The sequence below is a fragment of the Kryptolebias marmoratus genome, linkage group LG24 (assembly GCF_001649575.2).
Source record: "Kryptolebias marmoratus isolate JLee-2015 linkage group LG24, ASM164957v2, whole genome shotgun sequence".
Classification (NCBI taxonomy): Eukaryota; Metazoa; Chordata; class Actinopteri; order Cyprinodontiformes; family Rivulidae; genus Kryptolebias; species Kryptolebias marmoratus.
Window position 1 is genome coordinate 10,509,405 of NC_051453.1, and position 19,176 is coordinate 10,528,580.

A 19,176-nucleotide genomic window follows, 5' to 3' on the forward strand; every position below is an offset into this window, starting at 1 on the left:
GATATTTTGACTTTAATAATTTACTAAACACCTCGATAGACCAGAATTGTCCTCCTGCTGGACAACGCATCTCACCATGTCACAAAAGTCTCTCAGGTATGTCTTAAAGAATATAAAAATCACTGAGAATTTTCCTCACCCTTTAAACTCAGATCGCAGTCCAAAGAGCATCAGTGGGATATACAAAAAAAAAAGAAGAGAATGTAACCAGACGGGTCACAGCTTTTTTTAACTATAATTCTTTTGTTTTTTATTGTTGTGGATGAGCAGGGGATGTGCTTCATCTGTGGCTACAATTTATCTTTTAAAACCTGGTTTTAGAAAATAAGAGATGTGGCTTTTCTTTAGGAAAACGTGAGAAAAGGTGATACTTAGATCAGCTAACTTGAGCTTGATGAATGCAATTTGTGTCATTTCACTGATAAGTGGCTTTATTATATTAATGAGAGGCAAGGAAATGTCCAGACTGACCAGATTTATTGTTTTTTTTTTCATTAAAATGTCTTTCATTTACAGTCACATAACCCTTGCAGGATTCTCCCACTTAAACTTTGCATCGCTGCAGGAAAAAAAAAGAAAAAAAAGAACCGTAGTTGCCATACATCTGACACCTGCACACTTAAAGCTGGGAAAGGTGCTGCAGACCCCTGCAGAAACAAGCCCACCTCTGTGGAGGGCAGCAGATCGAGTGACACAGAGGAAACATATCAGACAAAACTGTTTTGTTCTCCAGCTGTACTTTGATATCAGATGCTCAGAGGGTTGGAAATGTCAGACTCCCAGCTGTGAAAACACCAACATGCTCCTCGGTTCCTTCTGATGATTTTAGGAAAATCCTCTCCAAAGACAATAAAGTGTAACCTTGCCAACAGGTCTGCATGGTGTTTTATTGCATTTTAGTGAACACGACTAACGATGCACCTCTTTAAATCTGTCTATGAACAGGAGTGTTAGCGATAATATTCTCAAAAACATGATTCAGACAACAGAAAAGTACATTAATGACTGTCTGCTGACATTAAAGTCGAAGTGTTTGAGCACCTGAGGGTCCAACAGGAGCAGGCAGGTGAAGTGCAGATAGAGGTGGGGCTTTATTTCAAACTCTAAATTAGGTAAATTTAAAAAATGGCAGCTAAGCAATTTAAAGGCTAATAAGCAGAATTTTTGCTGGGAAAAAAATACAATTTCTGAAGGCAGAATATAAATATATTTGTTTTACTACTTGAGGAGTTCTGGTTACAGTTATTGGCAGACATAGCATGTTAACCTCTGTTCATGTCAGAAACCTGTACAAAGTGTTTTTGTCAAGCTTGATTATTTTTACATTTAAAAATAAGGCTACTACATCACACTACTCCTGAAAAACGACGCGCAGAATACGAGTTACTGCATGTATAACACACAAATAATTAAACTTTATTGGTGATCTGTGTCATCAGAGGGGAAAAAATAAAATGTCTGCAGAGACACGGTTATAGTTTGGAGTCCACAGGCCTCGTCTGCCTGCTGGTCTGTCTGAGATTTTATGACAGATCTGTTGTTGTGCTGCTGCTGTTCAACACCCATGCGTTCACAGTTCAGGACCTCCGGCGGCGCACTGTGCAGGTCCTTATTCTCAGCAGCAGTTCAATGAAAGGAAGAAGAAAATCACATGGTCACATGCGAGCTCTTTCCCTCTGCAACCTGGAGTTGTATGTTCGGGACACGGTGTTCCAGGCGTCCATATATCTGTCCATACACATGGCAATACATTTCTGTGGAAGCAAAAATGGAAACAGTTTAAGAGATAAACTTCTAATAAAGGAAAAGTGAATATAATCAGATAAGGCAATGAGCTAGTCTCATAGCTATTAATCATCATAACAGAAAACTCCTGTTTGGTTTATTACAAACAAACATATTTACAGAATATTGCATCATCAACAATGGGTTTATTTCACTCAAACACACAGATACCTGCTCTGAGTTGTCCAATGAGCTCCCTGGTTTGCCTATGCACTTCTTGAAGCATTTATCTGTCATTCTCTACAAGATAAAAACAGTGATTATTATAGTGTATAACACCAGCAACTCAGTATGATTCAACAGACCGACCAATATGCGCCAAATAGCAAGTATGACAACATAAAACTGATTAAGCCCATAAAACCTGCGAATAAGATCAACAAAACTCATCTTTGTAAGGACTAAAACTAAAAAAAACAGATTTTAAAACTCGCACTCACTCAGAAGGAAGGCTTAGCTCAGTGTTAGCTTAGCCTTCACGTCCATTGATTTACCTGCAGAAGCTCTTGTGCGTTAGCTACCGCGATTTGGACCTTAACCTGTTCCATGATGGTACCGGCGTCCATTTTGCCGCCAGAACCTCCTGCTGAAAAATCCGAACCAAACCCGTCCATTTCTACTGGAGTTCTGCTCAAAAACTAGGTTTATTACGACTGCACGTGCTGCCAGCCGTTGCTAAGTTTAATACGCGACAGTTTGCAATGCCCTTGACTGAGGCGGATGTCACTGAACGTCATTTCCGGAAGAAACGACACTGCATTATGGGAAATGAAGTTTTAAATAAATGAACGGTTTTCAAAGCGCTCTTCCGGTCGAATTAAAACGTGAACAACCTGAGCAACTATTGGTACTTATTGTTATGATAATATCAACTACTACAAATACAAACTACTCAGCAACTGAGCAACTATTGGTACTTATTGTTATGATCATATCAACTACTACAAATACAAACTACTGGCTTCAAACTGCAAATCGATAAAAATAAATTAATAAAAACATTAAAGTCTATAATTAGACATACAATTTATATTTTTAAGTTGGCCTACAGAGTTCAATTATGCAAGAAAACGTGCATTACTGAAGCAGATGGCATTTATTTATTTATTGCATTTCTTAATTTTAAAAAAGTGTTTCTCACTGGATCTGATTAAAATTTAATCTGCTCATGGCAAGTCGCATAATGAAAGTTATTATAATTCACCTTCAGAGCATCAACAGTTAGCTGACCTGATGCAACAGTTTTTAACTTTTCTACACATGACTAAAACAAATCAGACACATGGTGGCGCTGGAGGAAAAGAATGACATCTAAAGTCTGTCGATATTATTTACGGTGCTCCTGCATACAGTGTATGACGGGTTGTAGCGGGCTAGATGTTTGTTAAAATACATTCATCTATTAAAATAAATCGGTTACAGATTGTCTGCATTATTTGACTGATACAAGCATAATTTAAAAACACCTATTCGACACATCAATTCAAAACAGAGTACATTTAAGCTCCAGTGAGTCTTTTTCAGATGTGCTGCCAATAAATATTTATTATATTAATATATATTATTTATACTCATTATCAGAGAAAGTAAGCCCTGATACACATACATTCCACGTTCTTCTGGCCTGTCACACTAAGATCATTAATTGCTTTAAAGTACTGTTGGACCTCCACTTTGTTTGGTTGCTGTTATAAATTGCTGCCTGCAGTTAAAAAGAACACACTTTTCATCTACACCAGACAAAAACAGACAATGAAACAAAGCATTTGCTTAAGCGTTTGGTAAGAAAATAGGAAGAACTTCTCTTTGTTTGGTGCTGAGGCCTCAGGAATGAAGATGCCCCCCTCCGAGGACCCCTCGCCTTAAGTTTCAGACACGGTGACCTCACTGAGAAGACCACCTGCCTTGAGTGAACAAACATGTGGTGCAGTAAATCCGCTGGCAACAATAAAACGACGGTTACTGTCATCTAAACGGACGCTCACTCTTCAGCGTTCTGTGATGCTGGAGGCATTAGTGATTAATTGTGGGGGGTCTGATTAGTGGCATACAGGCTTTCGAGTATTTAATGACCAGTTGCACAATACTCTCTCTCACACACACACAGACAGGCATACAGTCTTCAGAACAGTTTGGCTTGGAGCCATGGGGGTAGAAGAGAGGGGGGTTAAAGTGCAGCAAAATGAATTAACCCTAGATTATAATCATGAGTTCATTGATCTAATCTTCTTAAAATCTTAATCTCCTTCAGGCACACTTGTGTGTATGAGAGAATTTAGTCAAGTCAGCTTTTGAGAGGCTTCAATGAACAGCAATAGTTGTGAAAATGTGAATTATGAGCTCCTAATGTGGAACTTTGAAGTTATCTCAAGACTTTCAGTGTAGGGTTTTTTTTTGTAACCTAGGATGAGAGTGATACTGAAGCCCTTGACACGGAAACAATAGAAAACGTGCAGCTTACTAAAAAACACAACGAGACATGTCCTCATCCACACGATCTCTGGCAGCTGAGGAGCAGCAGCAGAACTTTAGCTTCAAAAGCAGCTGCTGAGTGACAGAAAGAGGGAGTGAAGAGCACAGAAAAAAAAGAAGAAGGGGAAACCTGAGAAGTGTGGCATCCACTCTGCAAGTGGGGCTGCTGGAGTTCAGTCAGTTCAGTGCAAAAAAAAACAAAAACAGGCTCTTCAACAAAGTCTGTCTTTGGTCTGAATGAAGATGATACTTTGCCAAATAAAATGACCTCAGATCATTCAATCATAGCCACTTTTTTCTGACTCAAAATCCCTTTTTTCTGCTCAGGTGCAGCTTGTAGCACGAACAATAGCCACCCTCTGATTGTAAACCAAACAGGCAGGTTGCACAATAGCAGAGCCTTGAAAGTGGCACACCTAAATTAAATACTGCCTTTTTTTCTCATGTCAGTAACTACACTGACTGACATGTCGAGACAAGTCTCAACAAAGAAACTGGCAGCGAGAAAAAAAGATCTTAATTTCTCAAATTCCTATATGGATTTGTCACTCATAAATTCATTGAAAAAGTTTACACCTCTTTTCTTAAAGCTGCATGTCCCAGTGCTGCTGTGAGCTTTCATTGCTCGGTTCTGTCTCTTACTGTCAGTGTGTGCAGGGTGAGGCCAACCTGACCTGCTCGTTGTTCTGAAAAGCTGCCTGAAATGTAAGCGCATTCTCGATCAATTCTTTTAAAACCTCACAAGAACTCAAATCCTCCAGAAAATGTCAAGAATTTGACTGAAGAAAAAACTGTTCATGCTCCTTGGAGGGACTTAACCTGCAATCATATGATCATTACGATGGCTGTGGAGCCAAGCCTGGAGAAAGGAGGCCCATTGATATTACTGCTTATCTTGTTGTCCCTTTTGGTACTTGTGTAAATTTGTGCAGATATTAGAAGAATATTTTTGCTTCCTTAAAACCATAAGACGTTAGAAGACCTCAAGGCATCAATATTTTACTTTCTTAAAAACACGGGCTTAATATATTTATGTTGTTTGCAATCATTTGAAATTTTGCCACGCTTTTTTTTCATCTTTCCCTAAGATTTTAATTCTTGGCAGTGTGCTGTGAAGGCTTTGATGCAATGTTTAGTTATTCATGCAGAGTTTTAAAAATGTACATAAGGCATAATTTAACACTTAGCTGGAGAAATTTCTAAATAATTCAGCCAACATTTTTGTGAGGTTACAAGTGTCTGAGGATGGCGCCGGGTGTGTTGGATATGCTCTTGACTTTCTGAATCCACTTTTGTAAACCAGACTATTAGCGTCTTTGCAAAACGCACAACATCGTGCTTAGCGTTTTATTCAATCTGCTGCGATTAAAAGCCTCAAGAGTGAAAAGGACGCAGCTTTCACCATGTGAGTCTGATGGGGTGTGTCGTCGTTGCACCACGGGGTCAAAGAAATACTTCACTGAGTTTTCGTTAAGGTCAAAATCAAGTTCAGGTTTGTAAACCATTAAACACTGCTCTTACATTATCTGAACTGGTGATGTCAATTATATACTATGGTATTTTACAAGATATGGTGTGTGAATTTGTCAGCATTACAGATGGTGTCAATCTACTGCAAAAACAAAGCCTTTAGTCGTTCTTCCAACTAACTTAATTTTATGCTGTTAAGTTTGGAGCTCTTCATATGCTCTTTTATCTGCATGATGTCCTTTTATGTTTTGTTTCACATGTTCCTCTTTTTAGTTTCACCCTGCCATAGCTATAGCATCAAAAGTAGTTCAGTGCATTTGCAATATTCGTAAAAAGGATATCCAAGTCTGTGTCACAATAGCAAGAGCAAGGATGCAAACATTATCTAGCATATAAATGCTTTTAAACCTGTTTTTGTGTATTTTTTTTAATGCTATGAAAGATTATTAATGTCATACAAGATTTAATAATGTGGAGTAAATGGTTCCAATAATTTATAATATAGTAGTATGTGGTGCTTGATTATTTCCTTTTAAATAGAGCAGCGCATGTTTAACTTTACAGCTGTCTCTTATAAACTGATATGCAAAATAAAATACATGTGGTTAAAAATAAAGTGCACAGACTGTTTGCGTTATTGATACCCTGTATAGACTTGTGGGACATCTGAGTATCAGTAACACACAGACAATTATGTCATGTTTCATTGGCCTAATACTTCAGTTTTTATGTGTGCCTGTGGATTTTCTGCATTGGTTTGCTCTGATTTGTCTTGGCTCTGCAAGCAAGTTCTTTATGAACGTTAAATTCAAGTGTTTATTGTCTTTGTAGGCAGGTGAAACAGTTGGTGACAGGTGTTTTCTGGGGGTGATTTATTGCATTTGTTTGCAACAATACTGCGTGAAGAAAAGCTTTTCAGTGGAGCTTCAGCTCATTGGTCAGCTGCAGAGAGAGTGGGCGGAGCCGGAGTTAATACAGCGGCTGCTTCCAGCTCATTGGTCAGCTGCAGTGGGAGTGGGCGGAATCGGAGGGCTGCTTTCAGCTCATTGGTCGGCTGCAGCATGAGAGGGCGGGGCCAACGAGCACAACGGCTGCCTCCGCTCTTTTCTCTCCGCTTTGACTCGCGAGGCTGTGTGGCTTCCAGCTCAGCGCAACGAAGCTGTTAACTTTCCCACATTGTTCCTCCGCGGACGCCCTTAAAGTTTGGACACGAAGCTCAAATGGCCCGCACGCTTCCTCGCTGTTGTTTAGTTCGGAGTTCCGTTTTAAACTCGGAGAGCAGATTTGCCTAAACTGCGGCGCAACTTCGGACAGAGCAACTCGTACAAAGTTGTAGCCGAGAGAGACATAAAGGAATCCAGATCGGCTCCGTCTTGCTCCTTTCAAGGTAAGCATTTACTCAGACTCCTAATTCTCCTAAGAGTATCGATCACAGGAATTATTTGTGCTTGTCTCGACGTTCCCCTAACATCCGAAATGCGAGGATATTAGTTACAGAAGCCCTTTTTGAAGGCGGATGTTTGTGGCAGCAGCCTGGATGTTTTCCGGCTGCTGCTGCTAACTTTGGAGGAAAGTTGAGCGGAGCAGAGTTTCGCATGTACGGCACAAAACGAATTGAATTTCACGCCGAGTCTTTCCACGGAAGTCCTTTTATAGCCGGGCTGAATAGCCGACTTAAATTTATCTTCTATGAAACAATGGAGGCTTCAAAGCGGAAGATATTTATTTGGTGGTTGTGGAGCAGAATGGAGTCTGTGTTAACCCACTCACTGTGCAGTAGGTGTTATAGAAGGGGGGAGGGAGGGGGCCTTTAGACTTTAAATCCTGTTTTATCATGTCCTCCTGCCTTGTACGGGCAGCAAGTCCAGCCAAACACCTCCTGATGTTCTGAAGGAGTATTCTGGTTTAATCTGCTCCAGCCTGCTTACATAATGTTATCCTTAAGGAGGTGGTTAGAGGTGTCACATCAAGTATGTGGGCATGAAAGCTTCGCCTGTGGCTCCATCTTTGTTGCGAGACCAGCTGAGGAACAGAGTGAGCTGGCTCTCCTTTACCTGGAGGTGACTCACAGGCCTGGGCTGTTTATAGGGGCATTAAGATGTGATTCAGGATAACACACCCAGGTGTTTCGTCTTTGCTTAACAGTAATTACAGAAAGCTGTCTTTAAAGATTGTCAACTGATGTTTTCTTTTTTTTCCACCCAGCTCTGACAGTGATGTATGTCTTATTGATTTTTACGACATAAGTCTCAGATTATACCCACTTTGGTTGTCTTTAAGGCTGCTCCTTATCTGATCTTCTTTCATCTCCCTTCGGTCTAAAGTTCATTTCCGTTGAGCTGATAGAAGTGTTTTAGTTTTGAACAATCATTCATCAGCTGTCGGTTTTGTTCATTCATGACAAAAGGGGAGTGTTCATGGTAGTGCTGGTGCACAATGTTTATAACGCTCCTCCTTCCTGCCCAGCTGCTTTTAAAAGTCAGAAACAATTGGCCGAACTTGATTTAAAGGGTTGCCTCTTTCTTGCTCTCTGTCCCGCTGCCAGGTCAAAGTCAAGATGTCTGTCAGCAACCACGAAAACAGAAAGTCTCGCTCAAGCTCTGGCTCCATGAATATCCAGCTCTTCCACAAGACGTCCCACTCCGACAGCTTGTTGACTCAGCTCAACCTGCTGCGCAAGCGGAGAGTCTTCACCGATGTCGTGCTGAAAGCCGGCAACCGCTCCTTCCACTGCCACCGGGCCGTCCTGGCCTCCTGCAGCCGCTACTTCGAGGCCATGTTCAGCGGCGGGCTCAGGGAGAGTCGCGACGCTGATGTCAACTTCCACGACTCTCTCCATCCCGAGGTGCTGGAGCTCCTGCTCGACTACACTTACTCGGCCAGAGTCATCATCAACGAGGAGAATGCGGAGTCGCTTCTGGAAGCTGGGGACATGCTTCAGTTCCACGACATCAGGGACGCGGCAGCAGAGTTCCTAGAAAAGAACCTCCACCCGTCTAACTGTCTGGGGATGATGCTGCTGTCAGACGCCCACCAGTGCCAGAGACTGTACGAGCTGTCGTGGCGGATGTGCCTGGCGAACTTTGCCACTCTCTTTAGGACAGAAGACTTCCTCAGCCTGCCCAAGGATAAAGTCCAAGAGCTGATCCTCAGTGAGGAGCTGGAGGTCGAAGACGAGAGCCTTGTGTATGAGGCCGTTATCGACTGGGTGAAGGCGGACATGGAGCGGAGACACAGCGAGCTACCAGAGCTGCTGCGCTGTGTCCGCCTGGCACTGCTGCCCGAGTCCTACCTGCTTAATAACGTCGCCTCGGAGGAACTGGTGATGTGCCACAAGGTGGGACGGGAGATCGTTGAAGACGCTGTGCGATGTAAGATGAAGATCCTCCAGAACGACGGGATTGTAACGGGGTTCTGTGCGCGACCAAGAAAAGTCAGCCAGGCCCTGCTTCTGCTGGGAGGACAGACTTTTATGTGTGATAAAGTCTACATGATTGATAACAAGACCAAAGAGATCACCCCAAAAACAGACATCCCCAGCCCCAGGAAGGAATGCAGCGCATGTGCTATTGGTTGCAAGGTATGTATGTGATGTCAGCTGCTAAACAATTACCTTTTTAAAATTTATTTGTGATTTATACGTATTGTTCCTCTGTTTTTACATTAGGTTTATGTTACTGGAGGCCGTGGCTCTGAAAATGGGGCCTCCAAGGATGTCTGGGTCTACGACACATTACACGATGAGTGGTCGAAAGCGGCGCAAATGTTGGTCGCCAGGTTCGGACACGGTTCTGCAGAGCTCGACCACATGTTGTATGTGGTGGGAGGGCACACGTCTCTGGCAGGGTCCTTCCCCGCCTCTCCATCCGTGTCTCTGAAACAGGTCGAACAGTACGACCCTCAGACCAATAAGTGGACCCTGGTCGCTCCGCTCCGCGAAGGGGTGAGCAACGCCGCTGTGGTCGGCGCCAAAAACAAACTCTTCGCCTTCGGCGGCACCAGTGTCAACAGGGACAAGTATCCCAAAGTTCAGTGCTTTGACCCGTGCCAGAATCGGTGGTCCGTTCCGGCTGCTTGTCCGCAGCTGTGGCGGTACACGGCGGCGGCTGTAGTCGGCAACCACGTCGTTGTGATCGGAGGCGACACTGAATTCTCAGCCAGCTCTGCATACAGGTTTAACAGCGAGACGTATCAGTGGTCAAAGTTTGGCGACGTTACAGCCAAGCGGATCAGCTGTCATGCAGTGGCATCAGGAAACAGACTGTACGTGGTTGGGGGGTACTTTGGGGCCCAGAGGTGTAAGACTCTAGACTGCTATGATCCATCAACGGACTCCTGGGACAGTGTGACCAGTGTGCCCTACTCACTCATTCCTACTGCCTTCGTCAGCACATGGAAGTACCTCCCATCATAGAGAGACACACTCTCTAAGGTTTCTAGGTGAGTAACTGTAGCTTCCTTAAGTTGACATGTAAAACCAAATGTTTTTATGTGTGTATTGTCAGATAATATATGGGAATTCACTGCAAAGAAGAGGTATTGCACAAATGATCTCCCACCACATTGTTACATAGCTACCAGGCCGGTGTAAGTGACACTTTGAACCCGAGGCGGCCAGTTTAAAGCCCCTAAATGTTTTCACGGTTGCTAGTGGTTACAGTTGTTAAAGATTATCTAAGTGCCGGGTGTTGGATAAACACGGTGGAGTCCTGGTTTTATAGAGCAAAAGGAATGTCAGCGGTGCTCATAATTACAAAGGCCGAGCTGCGAAATGTAGCCTTTGCTACTGACTGGAGTGCAGGGCAGAAGCAGGGGATCAGGTCTGTGCTTGTAGTGTCAGGAGTCAAGCAGGGTGCTCTGCAGGGCCTGGTGGACTGCCTTTTATTAGACATGAACTTCAAGCAGGAGTGGGGTGTGAAAGGGAGCGTCCAATTTAGATAAGATCAAGAACACCTTTTTTAAAATGTATATATTAGACGCTTGTTGAGCTTTCAATTTTGCATACAAACTTTCCTGCAAGTCCTTCACTTCTTTCCTAATAAAAACGAATAATTCCCCAGTTATTTACAGGGTTTAAAAAGACCTGCTCAAGTAAACATACGTGTTGACAGAACAATCTGTTCTTTTCAAAGGATTAACAGTAGGTCAGTGAGCTTTTTATGGACTCCGGGACAGAGCAGCGGAGGAAGGACAACCTCATGTCAGGGAAACAGAAATATGATTTCCCACACACACACACACATATCATGCCAACCTGCTCAAGATTTACTTGGCTCAGGCTGCCTGAAGGGAAGACAGGTGGCAGTTTTCACAGTTTCGTGTTAGATAAGAGGTTTTCCCTGAGGTGTTTCTCTGTATTTGCAAAAAGAGAGGAAGGAGCAGGCCGGTAGCTGAAATGAGATGGGTAAAAAAAAAAACAGCGATATTTTGGATTGTTAGAAGTTGTATTTATGTCGCCGTAGTGGTAAAACAAGTTTTGAATACCATTAGGACTAATGCACTTAGGTAATAAATAATTTAAAAAATCAATGCAGTGGTTTTGCTATAAAAGTGACGTTTATGCATCGTTATTGATTTTTGTGGTTTTCTTTTCGTTGCTGTAATGAAGCTGCTCAGGCTCAACCTTTTTTTGTGTAACTTTATCTAATATTTTGCTGTACTCTACCGAGATACTGCCTTACGAGAAACTTTTGTTATCCAAAACATCTGTCAGAGGTCAGAATTTACAAATGTAAATTGGAAATGCAAATTTCCGAACCACCTAGTCAATATTGGAAGAACGTTGCCACAGGAGGTTGAATGTTAAGTCAAAAGTGTCATCTGAAAGACCGAAATACCAGGAGTATAACTGATCCATATAAATACTGATGGAAAGGTTTGCTTTGGATTCATAAATCCTCTCCATCTGACAAACCCCAAACATGCTTAGTTATTTATTTATTTTTTGCTGCCAAGGAGTTTGAGAGAAAGCGAAGCAGAGGGTTTATGTGTGGCTTGTGTCTACAGTAAACAGCTGGGGATGGTGGAGCTGGGGGCTTAGCATTCTGGGACTGCTGCTTTGGATTGCTGGATCCATGGTAGTCGAGGGATATATTTTCCTGTGCCAGGCTGGAGACAGACGGGCTGACTATGAAAAGATCAAGGCGACACATCTTTATGAAATCTCACACTTACCAGTCGCCACCAGCCCACTGACGACTGCCTGTATGTTTAATTACAGCAAAGATGGGGGGGAAAGAAGCTTTAGTTTCCATCTCGTCAAGTGGTGCTGCTGCCCTCACCCTTCTCATCCTGTTCTTACCTGAGGCGGTTTACTTGAAGGACATTTTTGTTCCTTTGGCACTCTGCCCTGACATAACAATTGTCTGATTTATTTGATTTCAGTTCTAATCTTCAAAAAGCAGTCAAAACTGGAGGTCCGCATTAGTTCCTGGTGACCCAAAGTCCCCGTTGAAATCTAAAGACCAGCACATTTGGAGGAGGAAGAGATAAAGTGGAGGTTGAGGAATACCAGCAGAAGCAAAACTATATTCTGCACTGACTAACGCCTGCCTAAAAATACATTACTCCAGAGGCTGTCAACTTTCAGCTGGGGTTAGAGAGAAAACCAAGCAGGCATGTGTGTGTGTTTGTGTGCTCCATTCCCTTTTTGGTTTTGTTGCATCTGAAAAACCACCAGTCAGCTGTTCAAGTATTCACTGGTAGTATTGTAGGTTTTTATGCAGTTGTAAAAACCACTTGTTTTCCACCCGTACTGCCCTCTCTCTCTGTCTCACACACACACACACACACACAGTGAGACAGTCACATTGCTGGTATTGCCCCTCCTTTAAAGAGGCAGCCAACCTAGCTCTAATTTGGGAGGAATGAAGGTGTGGCCTGCATTCCCATTAGTAATGATTTGTTAATGTCGCCTCGTGGTTCGGGCCTGTGCGGGATGGTCACACTCAGCTCTTTTTGTCACCACCTACTGTAGTTTGTTGTTGCCCTGTTCATTTTCACCAGATGTAACTAACCGCAGACTCCAGGAGCCAAGCCAGAACCCACTGCTGATGGAAAAGTATTTGTAAATGGCGAAAGGTTTACGCACTTAGGGTCCAGACAGAAGTAAACAGCTCTGTCAGGCTTAAAACATGCCTGGTGTTTAGGGCTTTTTTCTGTACAGTCTTAATAATCACCAATGTAAGTTTGTTTTGTGTGTGTCTGTGTGTAATATTGGGTTGTTGCTCTTATTCTTTGCTTAATTTGTTGTGGTAGAAAATGATTCAGATTTACATATTCCTGCATAAGAAATCCTCATTCACTGTTGATAACGCATCATGCTGTGGAAAAAGATCCTTGCAGAAGTTGTGAACATTATATTCCCTCTTGAAACCACTAAACTATCACGGAGATGTCTGTTATCTACTTTTGAGGCTTCATCTCTTCCTTATTTCCTCCCTCCTTCCCAAAGAACTCAGACATAAGGAGCCTTCAGCTCTTTATCTGAGGCGGGCACGGCTCCGTTTGATAGGATCCACCTGCAGAGGTCAGAGGCCACAGAGGGACTCCTTGGCGGGCTGGCAGCATCTCCAGACAGCTGCTGGAAAATGGAAAGGTCAGGGCAGGATCAGGGAGGAGGAGAGCAGAGGCCCCAGTCACTCAATACTAATGTTTTATTAATGCCTCGCTGTGAGGGCCACCAGGAACACGAGCTGAAAGAGGCTTTTATTGTGGCATCTGTGTACAACAACGTTCCCCTCCACCTCCACCACCACCACCTTAGCTCGGATGCAAACACGCAGCGAGCACATGCACACGCACTTCGTCTCCATTCCCTCGAGTAATCAGTTTGCCACATTACAGCCCCTCAGCACGACGGCTTAAATTTACATAAACCTAATGGAGTTTTTATTGGCCTCTTCTCCATGCTGAGAGTAAGAAAAAGGAAATGGAAAGGCGATGCCCAAAATGGCTGAATAATCACCTAGACTAATTTGATTACACCCTCAAAAAGAGACGAGCTGTCATACAGTTACAGGGGCCTCTTCAGAAAGCCAGCTGGGGTGGGATGGAGCGGGGGTCCGTCTGGTAATTAATCTGAATTACGCAATATTTGCAGAAGAAGGGCCGAAGTAGTGCTTATTCAGTCGCACAGATGCTCTTTGTTCCAGCCTTTAAACCGACGTTTCTTCAAGGATTCTTCCAGCCTTTCTGTGTCGGAGCTTTTCACCCGCCGCCTGTAACTCAGAGCTCATTGTGGAGTTCTTTACGTGTCCCTTCCAACCATGCAAACTCATGTAAATGAAGCAACTGTGAGTCATGTGTTGGTCAATCCAGCAGAGTTCTGGGCGATCATTAGTAAACAGAGCACAGACCTTGATGCACACAAGGGACTGATTTGTAAAAAAAAAAAAGGCTCAGCTTTGGTTTGGGTCATTGTTGGGGTAATTGGGCTTCTGGAGGACGCAGGTGGGATCTGAGGGACGCAAGTACGTGAAATGAAAAATGGTGTCCTGATGCAGGTGTTGGTTTGATAAATGTAAGCCGGTGTTTAAGGGGGGGGGACATTTTTGGTTTTGTTAAACTGAGGCAAGTTGAATCCCACCTCTTAGCTTACTTTGAGCAATGGAGAAAATAGAAAATTTTTCATGTAGATCCCACTGCCTGTGTCTGTTTCGCTACTAATAGTTAGAAATATGGGTGAAAGGTGAAGACTGAAAGTGATACAGCTCAGCGTTGCATATAATCGACCTTGACGAGGAATAATGGAGGGACTGTGAAACCGTGTGCAGCTTGTTCCTGGTGACAGCCGGACCTTTGTTGTGGCTGAGGGAGCTGAAGTTTGATAATGTGAGACAGGGAGGGCGGAGGTGGGTGGATGTGCCGAGCCTTTCCGGATCCTGCCCCCACTTTAACTGTTATTACCTTCTCTTTTTTTTTTTTAAACGGTGTAAACAAAACTCAGTTTGATGAGAGTGAAAGCTGCCGCTCCTATGAAAGGGTGATAAATAGTGGTTTATTAGAGCTCAGAGTTTCCGAGTCACCCTTTACACCTTCAAGATAAGACGAGCATCAGCAGAACTCAGGAAGGTTCGGGCAGTTCAGCTGCATGTTTATTAAGACAAGAGGAGTGGAAACTTGCATCAAACCTGCAGCTGTTTGTGATTCTGCGAGCGCTCCTACCTCTGCAGAGGCCTGAGGAGCGGAGCTGGTAAAGCTCTTATTCTGCTGTAACTTTTGCTCGCGGGAGGATTTTGTAACCTTTGAACCGAGTAATTGGCTCAACCTTGTCCACTCCGAGCTACACTGGTTAGCTTAGCTGGCTGCTCTAACACAGCGAAAAAAAGCGACTACAGGAGCTGATTATAAAATGAAAATGAAATCAAATATATTTCTGCTATGAATATTCCTGAGGTTATTATTTATTAATAATAAAGATGGTGTTGAAATTTGAAAGATGAATCAACGCCTAAAATTGTAAACAAGCCGAGCTTGTTTCTGCCTTGCGGCAATTTTAAAATTCTTTTGCATTTTTATTGTTCCAATACATCTGTTCTGGCTTTCCTGTTAGGGTCAACACTTTAACATTCTCATAAATCCAATTCTGTTCCTCCCCCTCCCCAAGAGAAAGTTTAAAAAACATAAGCTGAAAGTTAGTTTTTGTCACCAAACTTGAATGTGAAGCTTGTTTGACACAATGCTCTACCTGTGCTCCGCTGTTACACTTCAGGCCAAAAGCTTCCCAGCTGCAACAGGATGCGTGTGAGTCAGCGAAACCTTCTATAATGTCAGCCGTCTTTTTTCAGCCATGACAATGAGAGCTCACGAGCTTATCCTAACAACCCCCCCACCCACCCCCAGCTGAATGCCAAGGCTCTTCCTCCCGGTGCAGAGGGCAGAGCCATGGTAGGAAATATGCACGTCGGAGGCAAACGCCACGTTTAGGTTTCTCTCCGAGCCCCCCCCTCGGGTATCCAGGGAAGCATTCCTTCATGGCGTGGTAAACTAGAGTTTATCTGAGGTTGCAGAGAAGGCCTGAGATGAGAGATTTCCAAAGAATTCATTGCAGCGTCTGTCAGGAAAGTACGACTTGCTCATGCAGGAATGTGAGAATTGAACCGTAGGAGATGGACTGTATCTGGGTAAAGCAGATTACTAGATGGTTTTGGAATATGTGTTTTTATCTGTGCTTATTTTCACTTCTGGCGGGGGATGGGTTTGGTTGAACAATATCCCATCCTGAGACAAAATAATGCTGATAAAATGAAGTTTCTCATCTGCCCCTCTGGTCATGTCTCCTCCCTCCCACACAGACTCCTTGTACAGCAGAGCTCACAGGACATAAACATTAATTTCCCTCTTTTTCTTTCCCCTAGATGAGCCACGGTGTCTGGTATGCAGAAATGTGTCTCTACTCACTGGCTCCGAGGAGGAGGAGGAGGAGGATGAAGAAGAAGGGGTTTGTGTGTTCTTGCCGTGGCTTCCGTCCTCCCTGATGGATTTTCAGCTGCAGAAGGGGCAAAGGCCTGAAAAGAGCCCAGAGACTGAAAGTCTGCGGCCTCTTCCCACCTGATCTGTTTACTCCAACCTCTTGTGTAACTTTCCCATGCAGCCCCGCAGTCTGAGCAGGACTGGTTGCCATGCCGACTGCAGGGATCTCGCAGCCATCTCTGCTCAAAAACCTGCAAACTTTATCCCTCTTTTCCTGCTGGGACAAATAAGCTACTGTGACTGTACGAGCCCTGCGCTGCTCAGCTGACGGGCCCTGCGAGGACAAGTTTTACTGATGCGTTTTCCAGAAGCTGTCATTTTCTGGTTCCTTCTCTCCCCTCCTGACTCGTTTACTCAGGTGTATATTATCTGGACTGCCGGGAGGCTAAATTGGTCTTTTGCTAAAGCAGGCGCTTGGAGAAGGAAAAGAGGCATTTTGTGGAAGTGTATGATTTTGTGCACAGAAATATCCTTCCTGTCTGTATTTTAAGCAGCTGGACTCGGGGTTCCCTCAATTTTGGTGAGCTAAATTTGTACTTTCCTCCACAACTTTAAAAAAAAACCAAGCTGACAGGAGAGCGTATTGCCCATCAGGGCTGAAGGAGATACTTATGTTTCAAAATGTTATGATTCTGTCAGTTTTGTGTCTCAGGGTTTTTTCTTTAATCTTGCCTGTATTTGTTCAAGGAAGGGTTACTTCTTTTGTTTGACTTTCTCATTTTTGTAATTTTATTTTTTTGTGAATGTATTATTTTGGTGAGAAATAGTCTTTCATTAAAAAAGAATTGCATTGTTTTGTGAAGTGAAAACATGAATATGTTTAATAGAAGTGTTCATAAGTCAACATAAGGCAAAAGCACAAATAGCTCATTTTAGCGTTATTTTGGAGTTAAATAAAAGCTAAAAGCAGTTAGCATTGTAGCTGTAACTTGTTTTTTTATATTATAAATATCTCTAATGGAAGTCTTTTGTGTGTACAGTTGTAAATCTATTTTGTAATTAATTTCTAGATGCCTCTGATTTGCACAAGTTGTTTTAAAGTAACTTCTCTTCGGTCTTAACCTTTTCTCTCTTTGTCTTAACCCTGTTTGGGTTGTGTGAATTATCAAAGCCTTTTTGTAGCAGATTTTCTCTTCTCTTCCCACATTCTTCATTTATGCTGTGTGCACGTGGCTGTTATATCAAAGTCTGTTATACTGATATGTTTAACGTTTTACTGATACGACCTGTTACTTCCTGTTCTACAGCTTCAAACTTTCCAATAAACAGAAATTTGATGAAAAGTGCTTGCATTTGACTTTTAGCAGATCTAAGAATCAGGTGAACCTACATTCTACCTGTTTTGCCAATCAAACAGATAAAGATGTTTAGTTTTTTTCACATTTAGCCAGAAAAAAAAGAGGAAATGAGGGAGCAGACATGCAGTACAGGCCAGCTGGACATGAACCACACACATGCTGTTTAAAAGTATTTTAACTCATGTTTGCACCTAAACGACTGGGCTGTTGGGTCTTACAGAGAGTTCAGATTCAAAAAGCAGAATTTATATTTAACGTGGCTTCAGGAAATCATTCGGTTTAAATAAAAAGTTCATTTTGTCCATTCAGGCTGCAGCAATTTCAAGATTGTTGCCCAGCTTCTTCTACGATGTAATAAAAATAGTCAAAATCTTAGAATTAATTATTCATGGGAAAACCAAGATAAAATAACCTTTTAGTATAAAAATGACAACTTTTATTGTTTTAAGATACCTTTGTCAGGATTGCATAAATGAGTTAAACAGATCTAATCTAAAAGAAATTCACATTTAATATAAATTGTTTTATAAACCTTTATGTCTCTCAATATGGTATTACAGTTGTTTACAACGAGCTTTCTGGTTATTTTTTGGTGTAAACAGCAGCAGTGTCAATTAGCTATAGCACTTCCAGTATAGCTCAGGGCACCTCTGGCAGAAATGTTTTATTTCTGCTGAAATAACCACTTAATAAAAATATAATTCTAATTTCAAAATACAGTTTTCATGACCTGCTATGAATTTTTTTACACTGAAGTTGTTTCAGACGGCCATTTTGGTCTCTTTCTAGTTCAGATGTCAATTCAATCAGAAATAAACTCCATGTCTCTACACTGAGGTTGTTTATAATGGCTATCTACAACAAGTAAGATATTTACTAGTTTTAACCTTCCACTGAACCAGTCTTCAAAATGTCGAAACTAGTCCTTTAAATTATTTTCTAAATATTCTAAATCCTAAAAGGCACATATGATTTAACACTCAAAATGAGAGATAATTGAGGTAAAAAAATTACCGCATTTAAACAAATTTCTTAAACATCTTATTGACTTACAAATTACATAAAATCTTTAGTTGTTTTTCTTTCTGAAATCAAGGGACATAATTCAAAAGCTCTGTTAAACCTTATCAAAGATGGCCGAAAAACCTCAAAGAGTGCTGCTAATTGGAGGTCTCTAAAAAAAACCAGTAAATGCCAGTAACAGGCTGGGTCCAGTCAAGCATGTTGGTGAGTTTGAGCCAGAACCGGTCCGGGGGGATTCATCAAAAGGTTAATTTATGGATTCTTAAACACAATGCAGACACCATAAAAAGATGAAACACCCCTCTCTGAAAAGGGGACCTGGCACTGGACAGTGGGGTCGAGCGGGTCTTTCAATGGCTGCCATTGTCATGCAAAATGTGCAAACTGAGCAATTTCAAGCAGATCTCCCTCACAACACAATTAAAGTGCAGCGAATAAACAGACGCTTGAAAGTCGGCCAGAGACAAAAGGACATCAGAGACAATCACAACGACAGTAACAAAGAGAGAAGAGGCGGTGTGCCCAGTAACAATCTGGGTCCTGGACTGGAGGATGTGCAACGATTCTGTGTGTTTGAGTCATGCTTCATGTGTGTGAGGTCGTGTGTGTGCGTGTGTTTAGTGGGGGGTGAGCTGTATGGCTTCTTGTAAATCCA

The 19,176-nt window shown here is 42.5% G+C and overlaps 2 protein-coding genes across 2 annotated transcripts; one reads left to right on the forward strand and one right to left on the reverse strand.

Moving 5' to 3' along the window:
* Nucleotides 1–460: 460 nt before the first annotated feature.
* timm13 (translocase of inner mitochondrial membrane 13 homolog (yeast)) lies at nucleotides 461–2,541 on the reverse strand. The gene is made up of 3 exons (XM_017407097.3): nucleotides 2,280–2,541; nucleotides 1,957–2,025; nucleotides 461–1,754 (listed from the first exon to the last, which is right to left on the reverse strand). Exons 1-3 carry the CDS (start codon nucleotides 2,397–2,399, stop codon nucleotides 1,656–1,658), a joined length of 288 nt encoding a protein of 95 aa, XP_017262586.1. The 5' UTR covers nucleotides 2,400–2,541; the 3' UTR covers nucleotides 461–1,655.
* Nucleotides 2,542–6,825: 4,284 nt separating this feature from the next.
* enc3 (ectodermal-neural cortex 3) lies at nucleotides 6,826–17,483 on the forward strand. Its single transcript, XM_017407032.3, has 4 exons — nucleotides 6,826–7,114; nucleotides 8,273–9,307; nucleotides 9,395–10,167; nucleotides 16,086–17,483. Exons 2-3 carry the CDS (start codon nucleotides 8,285–8,287, stop codon nucleotides 10,139–10,141), a joined length of 1,770 nt encoding a protein of 589 aa, XP_017262521.1. The 5' UTR covers nucleotides 6,826–7,114; nucleotides 8,273–8,284; the 3' UTR covers nucleotides 10,142–10,167; nucleotides 16,086–17,483.
* The last annotated feature ends 1,693 nt before the right edge of the window (nucleotides 17,484–19,176 follow it).

Coding starts and splice junctions, on each gene's coding strand:
- enc3 (XM_017407032.3), top strand. CDS start 8,285: ATGTCTGTCAGCAACCACGAAAACAGAAAGTCTCGCTCAAGCTCTGGC. Junction 9,308..9,394: donor CATGTGCTATTGGTTGCAAG/GTATGTATGTGA, acceptor TTTTTACATTAG/GTTTATGTTACTGGAGGCCG.
- timm13 (XM_017407097.3), bottom strand. CDS start 2,399: ATGGACGGGTTTGGTTCGGATTTTTCAGCAGGAGGTTCTGGCGGCAAA. Junction 2,026..2,279: donor ACGCACAAGAGCTTCTGCAG/GTAAATCAATGG, acceptor TTTATCTTGTAG/AGAATGACAGATAAATGCTT. Junction 1,755..1,956: donor CATTGGACAACTCAGAGCAG/GTATCTGTGTGT, acceptor TTGCTTCCACAG/AAATGTATTGCCATGTGTAT.